Raw genomic sequence first — 19,857 nt, forward strand, 5'->3', positions numbered from 1 at the left:
CCAGGGAGACTCTGAATATATGATGTTGACAGCATTGTGGGACAGACAGTATAAACCTCCACCAGGGAGACTGAATATATGATGTTGACAGCATTGTGGGACAGACAGTATAAACCTCCTCCAGGGAGACTCTGAATATATGATGTTGACAGCATTGTGGGACAGACAGTATAAACCTCCTCCAGGGAGACTCTGAATATATGATGTTGACAGCGTTGTGGGACAGACAGACAGTATAACCCTCCACCAGGGAGACTCTGAATATATGATGTTGACAGCATTGTGGGACAGACAGACAGTATAACCCTCCACCAGGGAGACTCTGAATATATGATGTTGACAGCATTGTGGGACAGACAGACAGTATAACCCTCCACCAGGGAGACTGAATATATGATGTTGACAGCATTGTGGGACAGACAGACAGACAGACAGTATAAACCTCCACCAGGGAGACTCTGAATATATGATGTTGACAGCATTGTGGGACAGACAGACAGTATAAACCTCCACCAGGGAGACTGAATATATGATGTTGACAGCATTGTGGGACAGACAGTATAAACCTCCTCCAGGGAGACTCTGAATATATGATGTTGACAGCATTGTGGGACAGACAGTATAAACCTCCACCAGGGAGACTCTGAATATATGATGTTGACAGCATTGTGGGACAGACAGTATAAACCTCCACCAGGGAGACTCTGAATATATGATGTTGACAGCATTGTGGGACAGACAGACAGACAGTATAAACCTCCACCAGGGAGACTGAATATATGATGTTGACAGCATTGTGGGACAGACAGACAGTATAAACCTCCACCAGGGAGACTGAATATATGATGTTGACAGCATTGTGGGACAGACAGACAGTATAAACCTCCACCAGGGAGACTCTGAATATATGATGTTAACAGCATTGTGGGACAGACAGACAGACAGTATAAACCTCTACCAGGGAGACTCTGAATATATGATGTTAACAGCATTGTGGGACAGACAGACAGACAGTATAAACCTCTACCAGGGAGACTCTGAATATATGATGTTGACAGCATTGTGGGACAGACAGACAGTATAACCCTCCACCAGGGAGACTCTGAATATATGATGTTGACAGCATTGTGGGACAGACAGTATAAACCTCCACCAGGGAGACTCTGAATATATGATGTTGACAGCAGTGTGGGACAGACAGTATAACCCTCCACCAGGGAGACTCTGAATATATGATGTTGACAGCATTGTGGGACAGACAGACAGACAGTATAAACCTCCACCAGGGAGACTGAATATATGATGTTGGCAGCATTGTGGGACAGACAGACAGACAGTATAAACCTCCACCAGGGAGACTCTGAATATATGATGTTGACAGCATTGTGGGACAGACAGAAAGACAGTTTAACCCTCCACCAGGGAGACTCTGAATATATGATGTTGACAGCGTTGTGGGACAGACAGACAGTATACACCTCCACCAGGGAGACTGAATATATGATGTTGACAGCATTGTGGGACAGACAGTATACACCTCCACCAGGGAGACTCTGAATATATGATGTTGACAGCATTGTGGGACAGACAGTATAAACCTCCTCCAGGGAGACTGAATATATGATGTTGACAGCATTGTGGGACAGACAGACAGTATAAACCTCCACCAGGGAGACTCTGAATATATGATGTTTACAGCATTGTGGGATAAGACAGACAGACAGTATAAACCTCCACCAGGGAGACTGAATATATGATGTTGACAGCATTGTGGGACAGACAGTATAAACCTCCTCCAGGGAGACTGAATATATGATGTTGACAGCATTGTGGGACAGACAGACAGTATAAACCTCCACCAGGGAGACTCTGAATATATGATGTTGACAGCATTGTGGGACAGACAGACAGACAGTATAAACCTCCTCCAGGGAGACTCTGAATATATGATGTTAACAGCATTGTGGGACAGACAGACAGACAGTATAAACCTCTACCAGGGAGACTCTGAATATATGATGTTGACAGCATTGTGGGACAGACAGACAGTATAAACCTCCACCAGGGAGACTGAATATATGATGTTGACAGCATTGTGGGACAGACAGACAGTATAAACCTCCACCAGGGAGACTCTGAATATATGATGTTGACAGCATTGTGGGACAGACAGACAGTATAACCCTCCACCAGGGAGACTGAATATATGATGTTGACAGCATTGTGGGACAGACAGACAGACAGACAGACAGTATAAACCTCCACCAGGGAGACTCTGAATATATGATGTTGACAGCATTGTGGGACAGACAGACAGTATAAACCTCCACCAGGGAGACTGAATATATGATGTTGACAGCATTGTGGGACAGACAGTATAAACCTCCTCCAGGGAGACTCTGAATATATGATGTTGACAGCATTGTGGGACAGACAGTATAAACCTCCTCCAGGGAGACTCTGAATATATGATGTTGACAGCATTGTGGGACAGACAGTATAACCCTCCACCAGGGAGACTCTGAATATATGATGTTGACAGCATTGTGGGACAGACAGACAGACAGTATAAACCTCCACCAGGGAGACTCTGAATATATGATGTTGACAGCATTGTGGGACAGACAGTATAAACCTCCACCAGGGAGACTCTGAATATATGATGTTGACAGCATTGTGGGACAGACAGTATAAACCTCCACCAGGGAGACTCTGAATATATGATGTTGACAGCATTGTGGGACAGACAGACAGACAGTATAAACCTCCACCAGGGAGACTCTGAATATATGATGTTGACAGCATTGTGGGACAGACAGTATAAACCTCCACCAGGGAGACTCTGAATATATGATGTTGACAGCATTGTGGGACAGACAGACAGTATAAACCTCCACCAGTGAGACTGAATATATGATGTTGACAGCATTGTGAGACAGACAGTATAAACCTCCACCAGGGAGACTCTGAATATATGATGTTGACAGCATTGTGGGACAGACAGTATAAACCTCCACCAGGGAGACTGAATATATGATGTTGACAGCATTGTGGAACAGACAGTATAAACCTCCACCAGGGAGACTCTGAATATATGATGTTGACAGCATTGTGGGACAGACAGTATAAACCTCCACCAGGGAGACTCTGAATATATGATGTTGACAGCATTGTGGGACAGACAGACAGACAGTATAAACCTCCACCAGGGAGACTCTGAATATATGATGTTGACAGCATTGTGGGACAGACAGTATAAACCTCCACCAGGGAGACTCTGAATATATGATGTTGACAGCATTGTGGGACAGACAGTATAAACCTCCACCAGGGAGACTCTGAATATATGATGTTGACAGCATTGTGGGACAGACAGACAGACAGTATAAACCTCCACCAGGGAGACTCTGAATATATGATGTTGACAGCATTGTGGGACAGACAGTATAAACCTCCACCAGGGAGACTCTGAATATATGATGTTGACAGCATTGTGGGACAGACAGACAGTATAAACCTCCACCAGTGAGACTGAATATATGATGTTGACAGCATTGTGAGACAGACAGTATAAACCTCCACCAGGGAGACTCTGAATATATGATGTTGACAGCATTGTGGGACAGACAGTATAAACCTCCACCAGGGAGACTGAATATATGATGTTGACAGCATTGTGGAACAGACAGTATAAACCTCCACCAGGGAGACTCTGAATATATGATGTTGACAGCATTGTGGGACAGACAGTATAAACCTCCACCAGGGAGACTGAATATATGATGTTGACAGCATTGTGGAACAGACAGTATAAACCTCCACCAGGGAGACTCTGAATATATGATGTTGACAGCATTGTGGGACAGACAGTATAAACCTCCACCAGGGAGACTGAATATATGATGTTGACAGCATTGTGGAACAGACAGTATAAACCTCCACCAGGGGGCAGCAGAGTGCAGCCTGCTCTATCTATAACATCCTCTCAGCAGGAAACATCTGACAGAACATCTACAACTCCATAGCAACACTCACAGGAGCTGCAGTCACTCTCCTTCTTGTTGTCCTTGTCCTGGGTGTTGTCCCTGTCCTGGGTGTTGTCCTTGTCCTGGGTGGTTTCCCTGTCCTGGGTGCTGTCCCTGTCCAGCGGGCTGGGCTCTCCTCTACGCACCTCTTCTTTAGAGAGGGAGTTATACCCCAGGTCTGACTGCTCCCCTGTAGGAAGGAGAGAAGGAGAGATAGTTTGTGCACTTCTAACCAGAACTGGCTACACCAAGAGACACCTCATTCCTCATTTAAAACTCTAATTTGAGAAACGTGTTTCATTTAAGTTTTATGGTCGTCAATCTTGATTTCTCTCTCTCTCTCTCTCTCTCTCTCTCTCTCTCTCTCTCTCTCTCTCTCTCTCTCTCTCTCTCTCTCTCTCTCTCTCTCTCTCTCTCTCATTTCTTAAAGCTCACATTCACTCTCGTCTCTCAATTTCTAACTGCAAAAAGAAAGAACGAGAGAGAGCGAGAGAGAGAGAACATTAGTCTCTCCTGGCCACCAGCTGTCTGATCTGCTCTGAGTCTTTCATCTTTCCCATGATCCTCCCTGCCTGCCTCTCCATCGTCTGTGAATAAAACATGAATCTTCCCCCCGACCGGACTATAAATGACTAACAGTCATTTATAGTCTCTTCACTCTGTCCAGCTAGATAACAGTCATTTATAGTCTCTTCACTCTGTCCAGCTTGATAACAGTCATCTATAGTCTCTTCACTCTGTCCAGCTAGATAACAGTCATTTATAGTCTCTTCACTCTGTCCAGCTTGATAACAGTCATTTACAGTCTCTTCACTCTGTCCAGCTTGATAACAGTCATTTATAGTCTCTTCACTCTGTCCAGCTAGATAACAGTCATTTATAGTCTCTTCACTCTGTCCAGCTTGATAACAGTCATTTACAGTCTCTTCACTCTGTCCAGCTTGATAACAGTCATTTATAGTCTCTCCACTCTGTCCAGCTTGATAACAGTCATTTATAGTCTCTTCACTCTGTCCAGCTAGATAACAGTCATTTATAGTCTCTTCACTCTGTCCAGCTTGATAACAGTCATTTACAGTCTCTCCACTCTGTCCAGCTTGATAACAGTCATTTATAGTCTCTTCACTCTGTCCAGCTAGATAACAGTCATCTATAGTCTCTACACTCTGTCCAGCTTGATAACAGTCATTTACAGTCTCTCCACTCTGTCCAGCTAGATAACAGTCATTTATAGTCTCTTCACTCTGTCCAGCTTGATAACAGTCATCTATAGTCTCTTCACTCTGTCCAGCTAGATAACAGTCATTTATAGTCTCTTCACTCTGTCCAGCTTGATAACAGTCATTTACAGTCTCTTCACTCTGTCCAGCTTGATAACAGTCATTTACAGTCTCTTCACTCTGTCCAGCTTGATAACAGTCATTTATAGTCTCTCCACTCTGTCCAGCTTGATAACAGTCATTTATAGTCTCTTCACTCTGTCCAGCTAGATAACAGTCATTTATAGTCTCTTCACTCTGTCCAGCTTGATAACAGTCATTTACAGTCTCTCCACTCTGTCCAGCTTGATAACAGTCATTTATAGTCTCTTCACTCTGTCCAGCTAGATAACAGTCATCTATAGTCTCTACACTCTGTCCAGCTTGATAACAGTCATTTACAGTCTCTCCACTCTGTCCAGCTTGATAACAGTCATTTATAGTCTCTTCACTCTGTCCAGCTAGATAACAGTCATCTATAGTCTCTACACTCTGTCCAGCTTGATAACAGTCATTTACAGTCTCTCCACTCTGTCCAGCTTGATAACAGTCATTTATAGTCTCTTCACTCTGTCCAGCTAGATAACAGTCATTTATAGTCTCTCCACTCTGTCCAGCTTGATAACAGTCATTTACAGTCTCTTCACTCTGTCCAGCTTGATAACAGTCATTTATAGTCTCTTCACTCTGTCCAGCTTGATAACAGTCATTTACAGTCTCTTCACTCTGTCCAGCTTGATAACAGTCATCTATAGTCTCTTCACTCTGTCCAGCTTGATAACAGTCATTTACAGTCTCTCCACTCTGTCCAGCTTGATAACAGTCATTTATAGTCTCTTCACTCTGTCCAGCTTGATAACAGTCATTTACAGTCTCTTCACTCTGTCCAGCTTGATAACAGTCATTTATAGTCTCTTCACTCTGTCCAGCTTGATAACAGTCATTTATAGTCTCTTCTCTCTGTCCAGCTTGATAACAGTCATTTACAGTCTCTTCACTCTGTCCAGCTTGATAACAGTCATTTACAGTCTCTCCACTCTGTCCAGCTTGATAACAGTCATTTATAGTCTCTACACTCTGTCCAGCTAGATAACAGTCATTTATAGTCTCTTCACTCTGTCCAGCTTGATAACAGTCATTTATAGTCTCTTCACTCTGTCCAGCTTGATAACAGTCATTTATAGTCTCTACACTCTGTCCAGCTTGATAACAGTCATTTACAGTCTCTTCACTCTGTCCAGCTTGATAACAGTCATTTATAGTCTCTACACTCTGTCCAGCTTGATAACAGTCATTTACAGTCTCTTCACTCTGTCCAGCTTGATAACAGTCATTTATAGTCTCTACACTCTGTCCAGCTTGATAACAGTCATTTACAGTCTCTTCTCTCTGTCCAGCTAGATAACAGTCATTTACAGTCTCTTCACTCTGTCCAGCTAGATGACAGTCATTTATAGTCTCTTCACTCTGTCCAGCTTGATAACAGTCATTTATAGTCTCTTCACTCTGTCCAGCTTGATAACAGTCATTTATAGTCTCTTCACTCTGTCCAGCTAGATAACAGTCATTTATAGTCTCTTCACTCTGTCCAGCTAGATAACAGTCATTTATAGTCTCTACACTCTGTCCAGCTTGATAACAGTCATCTATAGTCTCTTCACTCTGTCCAGCTTGATAACAGTCATTTACAGTCTCTTCACTCTGTCCAGCTAGATAACAGTCATTTATAGTCTCTTCACTCTGTCCAGCTAGATAACAGTCATTTATAGTCTCTAAACTCTGTCCAGCTTGATAACAGTCATTTACAGTCTCTTCACTCTGTCCAGCTTGATAACAGTCATTTATAGTCTCTTCACTCTGTCCAGCTTGATAACAGTCATTTACAGTCTCTTCACTCTGTCCAGCTTGATAACAGTCATTTATAGTCTCTTCACTCTGTCCAGCTAGATAACAGTCATTTATAGTCTCTTCACTCTGTCCAGCTTGATAACAGTCATTTATAGTCTCTTCACTCTGTCCAGCTTGATAACAGTCATTTATAGTCTCTTCACTCTGTCCAGCTTGATAACAGTCATTTATAGTCTCTACACTCTGTCCAGCTTGATAACAGTCATTTACAGTCTCTTCACTCTGTCCAGCTAGATAACAGTCATTTATAGTCTCTACACTCTGTCCAGCTTGATAACAGTCATTTATAGTCTCTACACTCTGTCCAGCTTGATAACAGTCATTTATAGTCTCTACACTCTGTCCAGCTTGATAACAGTCATTTATAGTCTCTTCTCTCTGTCCAGGTTGATAACAGTCATTTATAGTCTATTCACTCTGTCCAGCTTGATAACAGTCATTTACAGTCTCTTCACTCTGTCCAGCTTGATAACAGTCATCTATAGTCTATTCACTCTGTCCAGCTTGATAACAGTCATCTATAGTCTCTACACTCTGTCCAGCTTGATAACAGTCATCTATAGTCTCTACACTCTGTCCAGCTTGATAACAGTCATCTATAGTCTATTCACTCTGTCCAGCTTGATAACAGTCATCTATAGTCTCTACACTCTGTCCAGCTTGATAACAGTCATTTATAGTCTCTTCACTCTGTCCAGCTTGATAACAGTCATTTATAGTCTCTACACTCTGTCCAGCTTGATAACAGTCATTTATAGTCTCTTCACTCTGTCCAGCTTGATAACAGTCATCTATAGTCTCTACACTCTGTCCAGCTTGATAACAGTCATTTATAGTCTCATCTCTCTGTCCAGCTTGATAACAGTCATTTACAGTCTCTTCACTCTGTCCAGCTAGATAACAGTCATTTATAGTCTCTTCACTCTGTCCAGCTTGATAACAGTCATTTATAGTCTCATCTCTCTGTCCAGCTTGATAACAGTCATTTATAGTCTCTTCACTCTGTCCAGCTAGATAACAGTCATCTATAGTCTCTACACTCTGTCCAGCTTGATAACAGTCATCTATAGTCTCTACACTCTGTCCAGCTAGATAACAGTCATTTATAGTCTCTACACTCTGTCCAGCTAGATAACAGTCATTTATAGTCTCTACACTCTGTCCAGCTAGATAACAGTCATTTATAGTCTCTACACTCTGTCCAGCTTGATAACAGTCATCTATAGTCTCTCCACTCTGTCCAGCTTGATAACAGTCATTTATAGTCTCTACACTCTGTCCAGCTTGATAACAGTCATCTATAGTCTCTCCACTCTGTCCAGCTTGATAACAGTCATCTATAGTCTCTACACTCTGTCCAGCTAGATAACAGTCATCTATAGTCTCTACACTCTGTCCAGCTAGATAACAGTCGTTTATAGTCTCTTCTCTCTGTCCAGCTAGATAACAGTCATTTATAGTCTCATCTCTCTGTCCAGCTTGATAACAGTCATTTATAGTCTCTTCTCTCTGTCCAGCTTGATAACAGTCATCTATAGTCTCTTCTCTCTGTCCAGCTTGATAACAGTCATTTATAGTCTCTTCTCTCTGTCCAGCTTGATAACAGTCATTTATAGTCTCTTCACTCTGTCCAGCTTGATAACAGTCATCTATAGTCTCTTCACTCTGTCCAGCTTGATAACAGTCATTTATAGTCTCTACACTCTGTCCAGCTTGATAACAGTCATTTATAGTCTCTTCTCTCTGTCCAGCTTGATAACAGTCATTTACAGTCTCTTCACTCTGTCCAGCTAGATAACAGTCATTTATAGTCTCTACACTCTGTCCAGCTTGATAACAGTCATTTATAGTCTCTTCACTCTGTCCAGCTTGATAACAGTCATTTATAGTCTCTACACTCTGTCCAGCTAGATAACAGTCATTTATAGTCTCTACACTCTGTCCAGCTTGATAACAGTCATTTATAGTCTCTTCACTCTGTCCAGCTTGATAACAGTCATTTATAGTCTCTACACTCTGTCCAGCTTGATAACAGTCATTTATAGTCTCTACGCTCTGTCCAGCTTGATAACAGTCATTTATAGTCTCTTCACTCTGTCCAGCTTGATAACAGTCATTTATAGTCTCTACACTCTGTCCAGCTTGATAACAGTCATTTATAGTCTCTACACTCTGTCCAGCTTGATAACAGTCATTTATAGTCTCTTCACTCTGTCCAGCTTGATAACAGTCATTTATAGTCTCTACACTCTGTCCAGCTTGATAACAGTCATTTACAGTCTCTTCACTCTGTCCAGCTTGATAACAGTCATTTATAGTCTCTACACTCTGTCCAGCTTGATAACAGTCATTTACAGTCTCTTCACTCTGTCCAGCTTGATAACAGTCATTTATAGTCTCTTCACTCTGTCCAGCTTGATAACAGTCATTTATAGTCTCTACACTCTGTCCAGCTTGATAACAGTCATTTATAGTCTCATCTCTCTGTCCAGCTTGATAACAGTCATTTACAGTCTCTTCACTCTGTCCAGCTTGATAACAGTCATCTATAGTCTCTTCACTCTGTCCAGCTTGATAACAGTCATCTATAGTCTCTTCTCTCTGTCCAGCTTGATAACAGTCATTTATAGTCTCTACACTCTGTCCAGCTTGATAACAGTCATTTATAGTCTCTTCACTCTGTCCAGCTTGATAACAGTCATTTATAGTCTCTTCACTCTGTCCAGCTTGATAACAGTCATTTATAGTCTCTACACTCTGTCCAGCTAGATAACAGTCATCTATAGTCTCTTCACTCTGTCCAGCTTGATAACAGTCATTTATAGTCTCTACACTCTGTCCAGCTAGATAACAGTCATCTATAGTCTCTACACTCTGTCCAGCTTGATAACAGTCATTTATAGTCTCTACACTCTGTCCAGCTTGATAACAGTCATTTATAGTCTCTTCACTCTGTCCAGCTTGATAACAGTCATTTATAGTCTCTTCACTCTGTCCAGCTTGATAACAGTCATTTATAGTCTCTTCACTCTGTCCAGCTTGATAACAGTCATTTATAGTCTCTTCACTCTGTCCAGCTTGATAACAGTCATTTATAGTCTCTTCACTCTGTCCAGCTTGATAACAGTCATTTATAGTCTCTACACTCTGTCCAGCTAGATAACAGTCATCTATAGTCTCTACACTCTGTCCAGCTTGATAACAGTCATTTATAGTCTCTACACTCTGTCCAGCTTGATAACAGTCATTTATAGTCTCTTCACTCTGTCCAGCTTGATAACAGTCATTTATAGTCTCTTCACTCTGTCCAGCTTGATAACAGTCATTTATAGTCTCTACGCTCTGTCCAGCTTGATAACAGTCATTTATAGTCTCTTCACTCTGTCCAGCTTGATAACAGTCATTTATAGTCTCTTCACTCTGTCCAGCTTGATAACAGTCATTTATAGTCTCTTCACTCTGTCCAGCTTGATAACAGTCATTTATAGTCTCTTCTCTCTGTCCAGCTTGATAACAGTCATTTATAGTCTCTACACTCTGTCCAGCTTGATAACAGTCATTTATAGTCTCTACACTCTGTCCAGCTTGATAACAGTCATCTACAGTCTCTTCACTCTGTCCAGCTAGATAACAGTCATTTATAGTCTCATCTCTCTGTCCAGCTTGATAACAGTCATTTACAGTCTCTTCACTCTGTCCAGCTAGATAACAGTCATTTACAGTCTCTTCACTCTGTCCAGCTTGATAACAGTCATTTACAGTCTCTTCACTCTGTCCAGCTTGATAACAGTCATTTATAGTCTCATCTCTCTGTCCAGCTTGATAACAGTCATTTACAGTCTCTTCACTCTGTCCAGCTTGATAACAGTCATTTATAGTCTCTTCACTCTGTCCAGCTTGATAACAGTCATTTATAGTCTCTACACTCTGTCCAGCTTGATAACAGTCATCTATAGTCTCTACACTCTGTCCAGCTAGATAACAGTCATTTATAGTCTCTAAACTCTGTCCAGCTTGATAACAGTCATTTACAGTCTCTTCACTCTGTCCAGCTTGATAACAGTCATTTATAGTCTCATCTCTCTGTCCAGCTTGATAACAGTCATTTATAGTCTCTTCACTCTGTCCAGCTTGATAACAGTCATTTATAGTCTCTACACTCTGTCCAGCTTGATAACAGTCATTTATAGTCTCTTCACTCTGTCCAGCTTGATAACAGTCATTTATAGTCTCTACACTCTGTCCAGCTTGATAACAGTCATTTACAGTCTCTTCACTCTGTCCAGCTAGATAACAGTCATTTATAGTCTCTACACTCTGTCCAGCTTGATAACAGTCATTTATAGTCTCTTCACTCTGTCCAGCTTGATAACAGTCATTTATAGTCTCTACACTCTGTCCAGCTTGATAACAGTCATTTATAGTCTCTACGCTCTGTCCAGCTTGATAACAGTCATTTATAGTCTCTTCACTCTGTCCAGCTTGATAACAGTCATTTATAGTCTCTACACTCTGTCCAGCTTGATAACAGTCATTTATAGTCTCTACACTCTGTCCAGCTTGATAACAGTCATTTATAGTCTCTTCACTCTGTCCAGCTTGATAACAGTCATTTATAGTCTCTACACTCTGTCCAGCTTGATAACAGTCATTTACAGTCTCTTCACTCTGTCCAGCTTGATAACAGTCATTTATAGTCTCTACACTCTGTCCAGCTTGATAACAGTCATTTACAGTCTCTTCACTCTGTCCAGCTTGATAACAGTCATTTATAGTCTCTTCACTCTGTCCAGCTTGATAACAGTCATTTATAGTCTCTACACTCTGTCCAGCTTGATAACAGTCATTTATAGTCTCATCTCTCTGTCCAGCTTGATAACAGTCATTTACAGTCTCTTCACTCTGTCCAGCTTGATAACAGTCATCTATAGTCTCTTCACTCTGTCCAGCTTGATAACAGTCATTTATAGTCTCTACACTCTGTCCAGCTTGATAACAGTCATTTATAGTCTCATCTCTCTGTCCAGCTTGATAACAGTCATTTACAGTCTCTTCACTCTGTCCAGCTAGATAACAGTCATTTATAGTCTCTACACTCTGTCCAGCTTGATAACAGTCATCTATAGTCTCATCTCTCTGTCCAGCTTGATAACAGTCATTTACAGTCTCTTCACTCTGTCCAGCTTGATAACAGTCATCTATAGTCTCTCCACTCTGTCCAGCTTGATAACAGTCATTTATAGTCTCTACACTCTGTCCAGCTTGATAACAGTCATCTATAGTCTCTCCACTCTGTCCAGCTTGATAACAGTCATCTATAGTCTCTCCACTCTGTCCAGCTAGATAACAGTCATCTATAGTCTCTACACTCTGTCCAGCTAGATAACAGTCATTTATAGTCTCTTCTCTCTGTCCAGCTAGATAACAGTCATTTATAGTCTCATCTCTCTGTCCAGCTTGATAACAGTCATTTACAGTCTCTTCTCTCTGTCCAGCTTGATAACAGTCATTTATAGTCTCTACACTCTGTCCAGCTTGATAACAGTCATTTACAGTCTCTTCACTCTGTCCAGCTTGATAACAGTCATTTATAGTCTCTTCACTCTGCCCAGCTAGATAACAGTCATTTATAGTCTCTTCTCTCTGTCCAGCTTGATAACAGTCATTTACAGTCTCTTCACTCTGTCCAGCTTGATAACAGTCATCTATAGTCTCTTCTCTCTGTCCAGCTTGATAACAGTCATCTATAGTCTCTTCTCTCTGTCCAGCTTGATAACAGTCATTTATAGTCTCTACACTCTGTCCAGCTTGATAACAGTCATTTATAGTCTCTTCACTCTGTCCAGCTAGATAACAGTCATTTATAGTCTCTTCACTCTGTCCAGCTTGATAACAGTCATTTATAGTCTCTTCTCTCTGTCCAGCTTGATAACAGTCATTTATAGTCTCTACACTCTGTCCAGCTTGATAACAGTCATTTATAGTCTCTTCACTCTGTCCAGCTTGATAACAGTCATTTATAGTCTCTACACTCTGTCCAGCTTGATAACAGTCATTTACAGTCTCTTCACTCTGTCCAGCTTGATAACAGTCATTTATAGTCTCTACACTCTGTCCAGCTTGATAACAGTCATTTACAGTCTCTTCACTCTGTCCAGCTTGATAACAGTCATTTACAGTCTCTTCACTCTGTCCAGCTTGATAACAGTCATTTACAGTCTCTTCACTCTGTCCAGCTTGATAACAGTCATCTATAGTCTATTCACTCTGTCCAGCTTGATAACAGTCATTTATAGTCTCTACACTCTGTCCAGCTTGATAACAGTCATTTATAGTCTCTTCACTCTGTCCAGCTTGATAACAGTCATCTATAGTCTCTACACTCTGTCCAGCTTGATAACAGTCATTTATAGTCTCTTCACTCTGTCCAGCTTGATAACAGTCATCAATAGTCTCTACACTCTGTCCAGCTTGATAACAGTCATTTATAGTCTCTTCACTCTGTCCAGCTTGATAACAGTCATTTATAGTCTCTACACTCTGTCCAGCTTGATAACAGTCATTTATAGTCTCTACACTCTGTCCAGCTTGATAACAGTCATTTATAGTCTCTACACTCTGTCCAGCTTGATAACAGTCATTTATAGTCTCTTCACTCTGTCCAGGTTGATAACAGTCATTTATAGTCTCTACACTCTGTCCAGCTTGATAACAGTCATTTATAGTCTCTACACTCTGTCCAGCTTGATAACAGTCATTTATAGTCTCTTCACTCTGTCCAGCTTGATAACAGTCATTTATAGTCTCTACACTCTGTCCAGCTTGATAACAGTCATTTACAGTCTCTTCACTCTGTCCAGCTTGATAACAGTCATTTATAGTCTCTACACTCTGTCCAGCTTGATAACAGTCATTTACAGTCTCTTCACTCTGTCCAGCTTGATAACAGTCATTTATAGTCTCTACACTCTGTCCAGCTTGATAACAGTCATTTACAGTCTCTTCTCTCTGTCCAGCTAGATAACAGTCATTTACAGTCTCTTCACTCTGTCCAGCTAGATGACAGTCATTTATAGTCTCTTCACTCTGTCCAGCTTGATAACAGTCATTTATAGTCTCTTCACTCTGTCCAGCTTGATAACAGTCATTTATAGTCTCTTCACTCTGTCCAGCTAGATAACAGTCATTTATAGTCTCTTCACTCTGTCCAGCTAGATAACAGTCATTTATAGTCTCTACACTCTGTCCAGCTTGATAACAGTCATCTATAGTCTCTTCACTCTGTCCAGCTTGATAACAGTCATTTACAGTCTCTTCACTCTGTCCAGCTAGATAACAGTCATTTATAGTCTCTTCACTCTGTCCAGCTAGATAACAGTCATTTATAGTCTCTAAACTCTGTCCAGCTTGATAACAGTCATTTACAGTCTCTTCACTCTGTCCAGCTTGATAACAGTCATTTATAGTCTCTTCACTCTGTCCAGCTTGATAACAGTCATTTACAGTCTCTTCACTCTGTCCAGCTTGATAACAGTCATTTATAATCTCTTCACTCTGTCCAGCTAGATAACAGTCATTTATAGTCTCTTCACTCTGTCCAGCTTGATAACAGTCATTTATAGTCTCTTCACTCTGTCCAGCTTGATAACAGTCATTTATAGTCTCTTCACTCTGTCCAGCTTGATAACAGTCATTTATAGTCTCTACACTCTGTCCAGCTTGATAACAGTCATTTACAGTCTCTTCACTCTGTCCAGCTAGATAACAGTCATTTATAGTCTCTACACTCTGTCCAGCTTGATAACAGTCATTTATAGTCTCTACACTCTGTCCAGCTTGATAACAGTCATTTATAGTCTCTACACTCTGTCCAGCTTGATAACAGTCATTTATAGTCTCTTCTCTCTGTCCAGGTTGATAACAGTTATTTATAGTCTATTCACTCTGTCCAGCTTGATAACAGTCATTTACAGTCTCTTCACTCTGTCCAGCTTGATAACAGTCATTTACAGTCTCTTCACTCTGTCCAGCTTGATAACAGTCATTTACAGTCTCTTCACTCTGTCCAGCTTGATAACAGTCATCTATAGTCTATTCACTCTGTCCAGCTTGATAACAGTCATTTATAGTCTCTACACTCTGTCCAGCTTGATAACAGTCATTTATAGTCTCTTCACTCTGTCCAGCTTGATAACAGTCATCTATAGTCTCTACACTCTGTCCAGCTTGATAACAGTCATTTATAGTCTCTTCACTCTGTCCAGCTTGATAACAGTCATTTATAGTCTCTACACTCTGTCCAGCTTGATAACAGTCATTTATAGTCTCATCTCTCTGTCCAGCTTGATAACAGTCATTTACAGTCTCTTCACTCTGTCCAGCTAGATAACAGTCATTTATAGTCTCTTCACTCTGTCCAGCTTGATAACAGTCATTTATAGTCTCATCTCTCTGTCCAGCTTGATAACAGTCATTTATAGTCTCTTCACTCTGTCCAGCTAGATAACAGTCATCTATAGTCTCTACACTCTGTCCAGCTTGATAACAGTCATCTATAGTCTCTACACTCTGTCCAGCTAGATAACAGTCATTTATAGTCTCTACACTCTGTCCAGCTAGATAACAGTCATTTATAGTCTCTACACTCTGTCCAGCTAGATAACAGTCATTTATAGTCTCTACACTCTGTCCAGCTTGATAACAGTCATCTATAGTCTCTCCACTCTGTCCAGCTTGATAACAGTCATTTATAGTCTCTACACTCTGTCCAGCTTGATAACAGTCATCTATAGTCTCTCCACTCTGTCCAGCTTGATAACAGTCATCTATAGTCTCTACACTCTGTCCAGCTAGATAACAGTCATCTATAGTCTCTACACTCTGTCCAGCTAGATAACAGTCGTTTATAGTCTCTTCTCTCTGTCCAGCTAGATAACAGTCATTTATAGTCTCATCTCTCTGTCCAGCTTGATAACAGTCATTTATAGTCTCTTCTCTCTGTCCAGCTTGATAACAGTCATTTATAGTCTCTTCACTCTGTCCAGCTTGATAACAGTCATCTATAGTCTCTTCACTCTGTCCAGCTTGATAACAGTCATTTATAGTCTCTACACTCTGTCCAGCTTGATAACAGTCATTTATAGTCTCTTCTCTCTGTCCAGCTTGATAACAGTCATTTACAGTCTCTTCACTCTGTCCAGCTTGATAACAGTCATTTACAGTCTCTTCACTCTGTCCAGCTTGATAACAGTCATTTACAGTCTCTTCACTCTGTCCAGCTTGATAACAGTCATTTACAGTCTCTTCACTCTGTCCAGCTTGATAACAGTCATTTATAGTCTCTACACTCTGTCCAGCTAGATAACAGTCATTTATAGTCTCTTCACTCTGTCCAGCTAGATAACAGTCATTTATAGTCTCTACACTCTGTCCAGCTTGATAACAGTCATTTATAGTCTCTTCTCTCTGTCCAGCTAGATAACAGTCATTTATAGTCTCTACACTCTGTCCAGCTTGATAACAGTCATTTATAGTCTCTTCTCTCTGTCCAGCTAGATAACAGTCATTTATAGTCTCTTCACTCTGTCCAGCTAGATAACAGTCATTTATAGTCTATTCACTCTGTCCAGCTTGATAACAGTCATTTACAGTCTCTTCACTCTGTCCAGCTTGATAACAGTCATTTACAGTCTCTTCACTCTGTCCAGCTTGATAACAGTCATTTATAGTCTCTCCACTCTGTCCAGCTTGATAACAGTCATTTATAGTCTCTACACTCTGTCCAGCTTGATAACAGTCATTTACAGTCTCTTCACTCTGTCCAGCTTGATAACAGTCATTTATAGTCTCTACACTCTGTCCAGCTTGATAACAGTCATTTATAGTCTCATCTCTCTGTCCAGCTTGATAACAGTCATCTATAGTCTCTACACTCTGTCCAGCTTGATAACAGTCATTTATAGTCTCTTCTCTCTGTCCAGCTTGATAACAGTCATTTATAGTCTCTTCACTCTGTCCAGCTTGATAACAGTCATTTATAGTCTCTACACTCTGTCCAGCTTGATAACAGTCATTTATAGTCTCTACACTCTGTCCAGCTTGATAACAGTCATTTATAGTCTCTTCACTCTGTCCAGCTTGATAACAGTCATTTATAGTCTCTACACTCTGTCCAGCTTGATAACAGTCATTTATAGTCTCATCTCTCTGTCCAGCTTGATAACAGTCATTTACAGTCTCTTCACTCTGTCCAGCTAGATAACAGTCATTTATAGTCTCTTCACTCTGTCCAGCTTGATAACAGTCATTTATAGTCTCATCTCTCTGTCCAGCTTGATAACAGTCATTTATAGTCTCTTCACTCTGTCCAGCTAGATAACAGTCATCTATAGTCTCTACACTCTGTCCAGCTTGATAACAGTCATCTATAGTCTCTACACTCTGTCCAGCTAGATAACAGTCATTTATAGTCTCTACACTCTGTCCAGCTAGATAACAGTCATTTATAGTCTCTACACTCTGTCCAGCTAGATAACAGTCATTTATAGTCTCTACACTCTGTCCAGCTTGATAACAGTCATCTATAGTCTCTCCACTCTGTCCAGCTTGATAACAGTCATTTATAGTCTCTACACTCTGTCCAGCTTGATAACAGTCATCTATAGTCTCTCCACTCTGTCCAGCTTGATAACAGTCATCTATAGTCTCTACACTCTGTCCAGCTAGATAACAGTCATCTATAGTCTCTACACTCTGTCCAGCTAGATAACAGTCGTTTATAGTCTCTTCTCTCTGTCCAGCTAGATAACAGTCATTTATAGTCTCATCTCTCTGTCCAGCTTGATAACAGTCATTTATAGTCTCTTCTCTCTGTCCAGCTTGATAACAGTCATTTATAGTCTCTTCACTCTGTCCAGCTTGATAACAGTCATCTATAGTCTCTTCACTCTGTCCAGCTTGATAACAGTCATTTATAGTCTCTACACTCTGTCCAGCTTGATAACAGTCATTTATAGTCTCTTCTCTCTGTCCAGCTTGATAACAGTCATTTACAGTCTCTTCACTCTGTCCAGCTTGATAACAGTCATTTACAGTCTCTTCACTCTGTCCAGCTTGATAACAGTCATTTACAGTCTCTTCACTCTGTCCAGCTTGATAACAGTCATTTACAGTCTCTTCACTCTGTCCAGCTTGATAACAGTCATTTATAGTCTCTACACTCTGTCCAGCTAGATAACAGTCATTTATAGTCTCTTCACTCTGTCCAGCTAGATAACAGTCATTTATAGTCTCTACACTCTGTCCAGCTTGATAACAGTCATTTATAGTCTCTTCTCTCTGTCCAGCTAGATAACAGTCATTTATAGTCTCTACACTCTGTCCAGCTTGATAACAGTCATTTATAGTCTCTTCTCTCTGTCCAGCTAGATAACAGTCATTTATAGTCTCTTCACTCTGTCCAGCTAGATAACAGTCATTTATAGTCTATTCACTCTGTCCAGCTTGATAACAGTCATTTACAGTCTCTTCACTCTGTCCAGCTTGATAACAGTCATTTACAGTCTCTTCACTCTGTCCAGCTTGATAACAGTCATTTATAGTCTCTCCACTCTGTCCAGCTTGATAACAGTCATTTATAGTCTCTACACTCTGTCCAGCTTGATAACAGTCATTTACAGTCTCTTCACTCTGTCCAGCTTGATAACAGTCATTTATAGTCTCTACACTCTGTCCAGCTTGATAACAGTCATTTATAGTCTCATCTCTCTGTCCAGCTTGATAACAGTCATCTATAGTCTCTACACTCTGTCCAGCTTGATAACAGTCATTTATAGTCTCTTCTCTCTGTCCAGCTTGATAACAGTCATTTATAGTCTCTTCACTCTGTCCAGCTTGATAACAGTCATTTATAGTCTCTACACTCTGTCCAGCTTGATAACAGTCATTTATAGTCTCTTCACTCTGTCCAGCTTGATAACAGTCATCTATAGTCTCTTCACTCTGTCCAGCTTGATAACAGTCATCTATAGTCTCTTCACTCTGTCCAGCTTGATAACAGTCATTTATAGTCTCTTCACTCTGTCCAGCTTGATAACAGTCATCTATAGTCTCTTCACTCTGTCCAGCTTGATAACAGTCATCTATAGTCTCTTCACTCTGTCCAGCTTGATAACAGTCATCTATAGTCTCTTCACTCTGTCCAGCTTGATAACAGTCATCTATAGTCTCTCCACTCTGTCCAGCTTGATAACAGTCATCTATAGTCTCTTCACTCTGTCCAGCTTGATAACAGTCATTTATAGTCTCTACACTCTGTCCAGCTTGATAACAGTCATTTATAGTCTCTTCACTCTGTCCAGCTTGATAACAGTCATTTATAGTCTCTTCACTCTGTCCAGCTTGATAACAGTCATTTATAGTCTATACACTCTGTCCAGCTAGATAACAGTCATTTATAGTCTCTACACTCTGTCCAGCTTGATAACAGTCATCTATAGTCTCTTCACTCTGTCCAGCTTGATAACAGTCATTTATAGTCTCTTCACTCTGTCCAGCTAGATAACAGTCATTTACAGTCTCTTCACTCTGTCCAGCTAGATAACAGTCATTTATAGTCTCTTCACTCTGTCCAGCTTGATAACAGTCATTTATAGTCTCATCTCTCT

General features: G+C 40.8%; 1 protein-coding gene across 6 annotated transcripts in view; it reads right to left on the bottom strand.

The window, feature by feature from the left end:
• LOC139575519 (C-myc promoter-binding protein-like) overlaps positions 1-19,857 on the bottom strand; it is a 252,682-nt gene that overhangs the window by 69,662 nt on the left and 163,163 nt on the right. For all 6 annotated transcript variants that reach the window (XR_011674965.1, XM_071400535.1, XM_071400533.1 and 3 more), the window contains one exon: positions 4,036-4,215. Coding sequence is in view for 5 of the 6 variants with exons in the window: in XM_071400535.1 (XP_071256636.1) it covers positions 4,036-4,215 (180 nt within the window). In the remaining variant the exon portion in view is untranslated. The remainder of the gene's footprint in view (positions 1-4,035; positions 4,216-19,857) is intronic.

This window comes from Salvelinus alpinus, chromosome 5 (genome assembly GCF_045679555.1).
Source record: "Salvelinus alpinus chromosome 5, SLU_Salpinus.1, whole genome shotgun sequence".
NCBI lineage: Eukaryota > Metazoa > Chordata > Actinopteri > Salmoniformes > Salmonidae > Salvelinus > Salvelinus alpinus.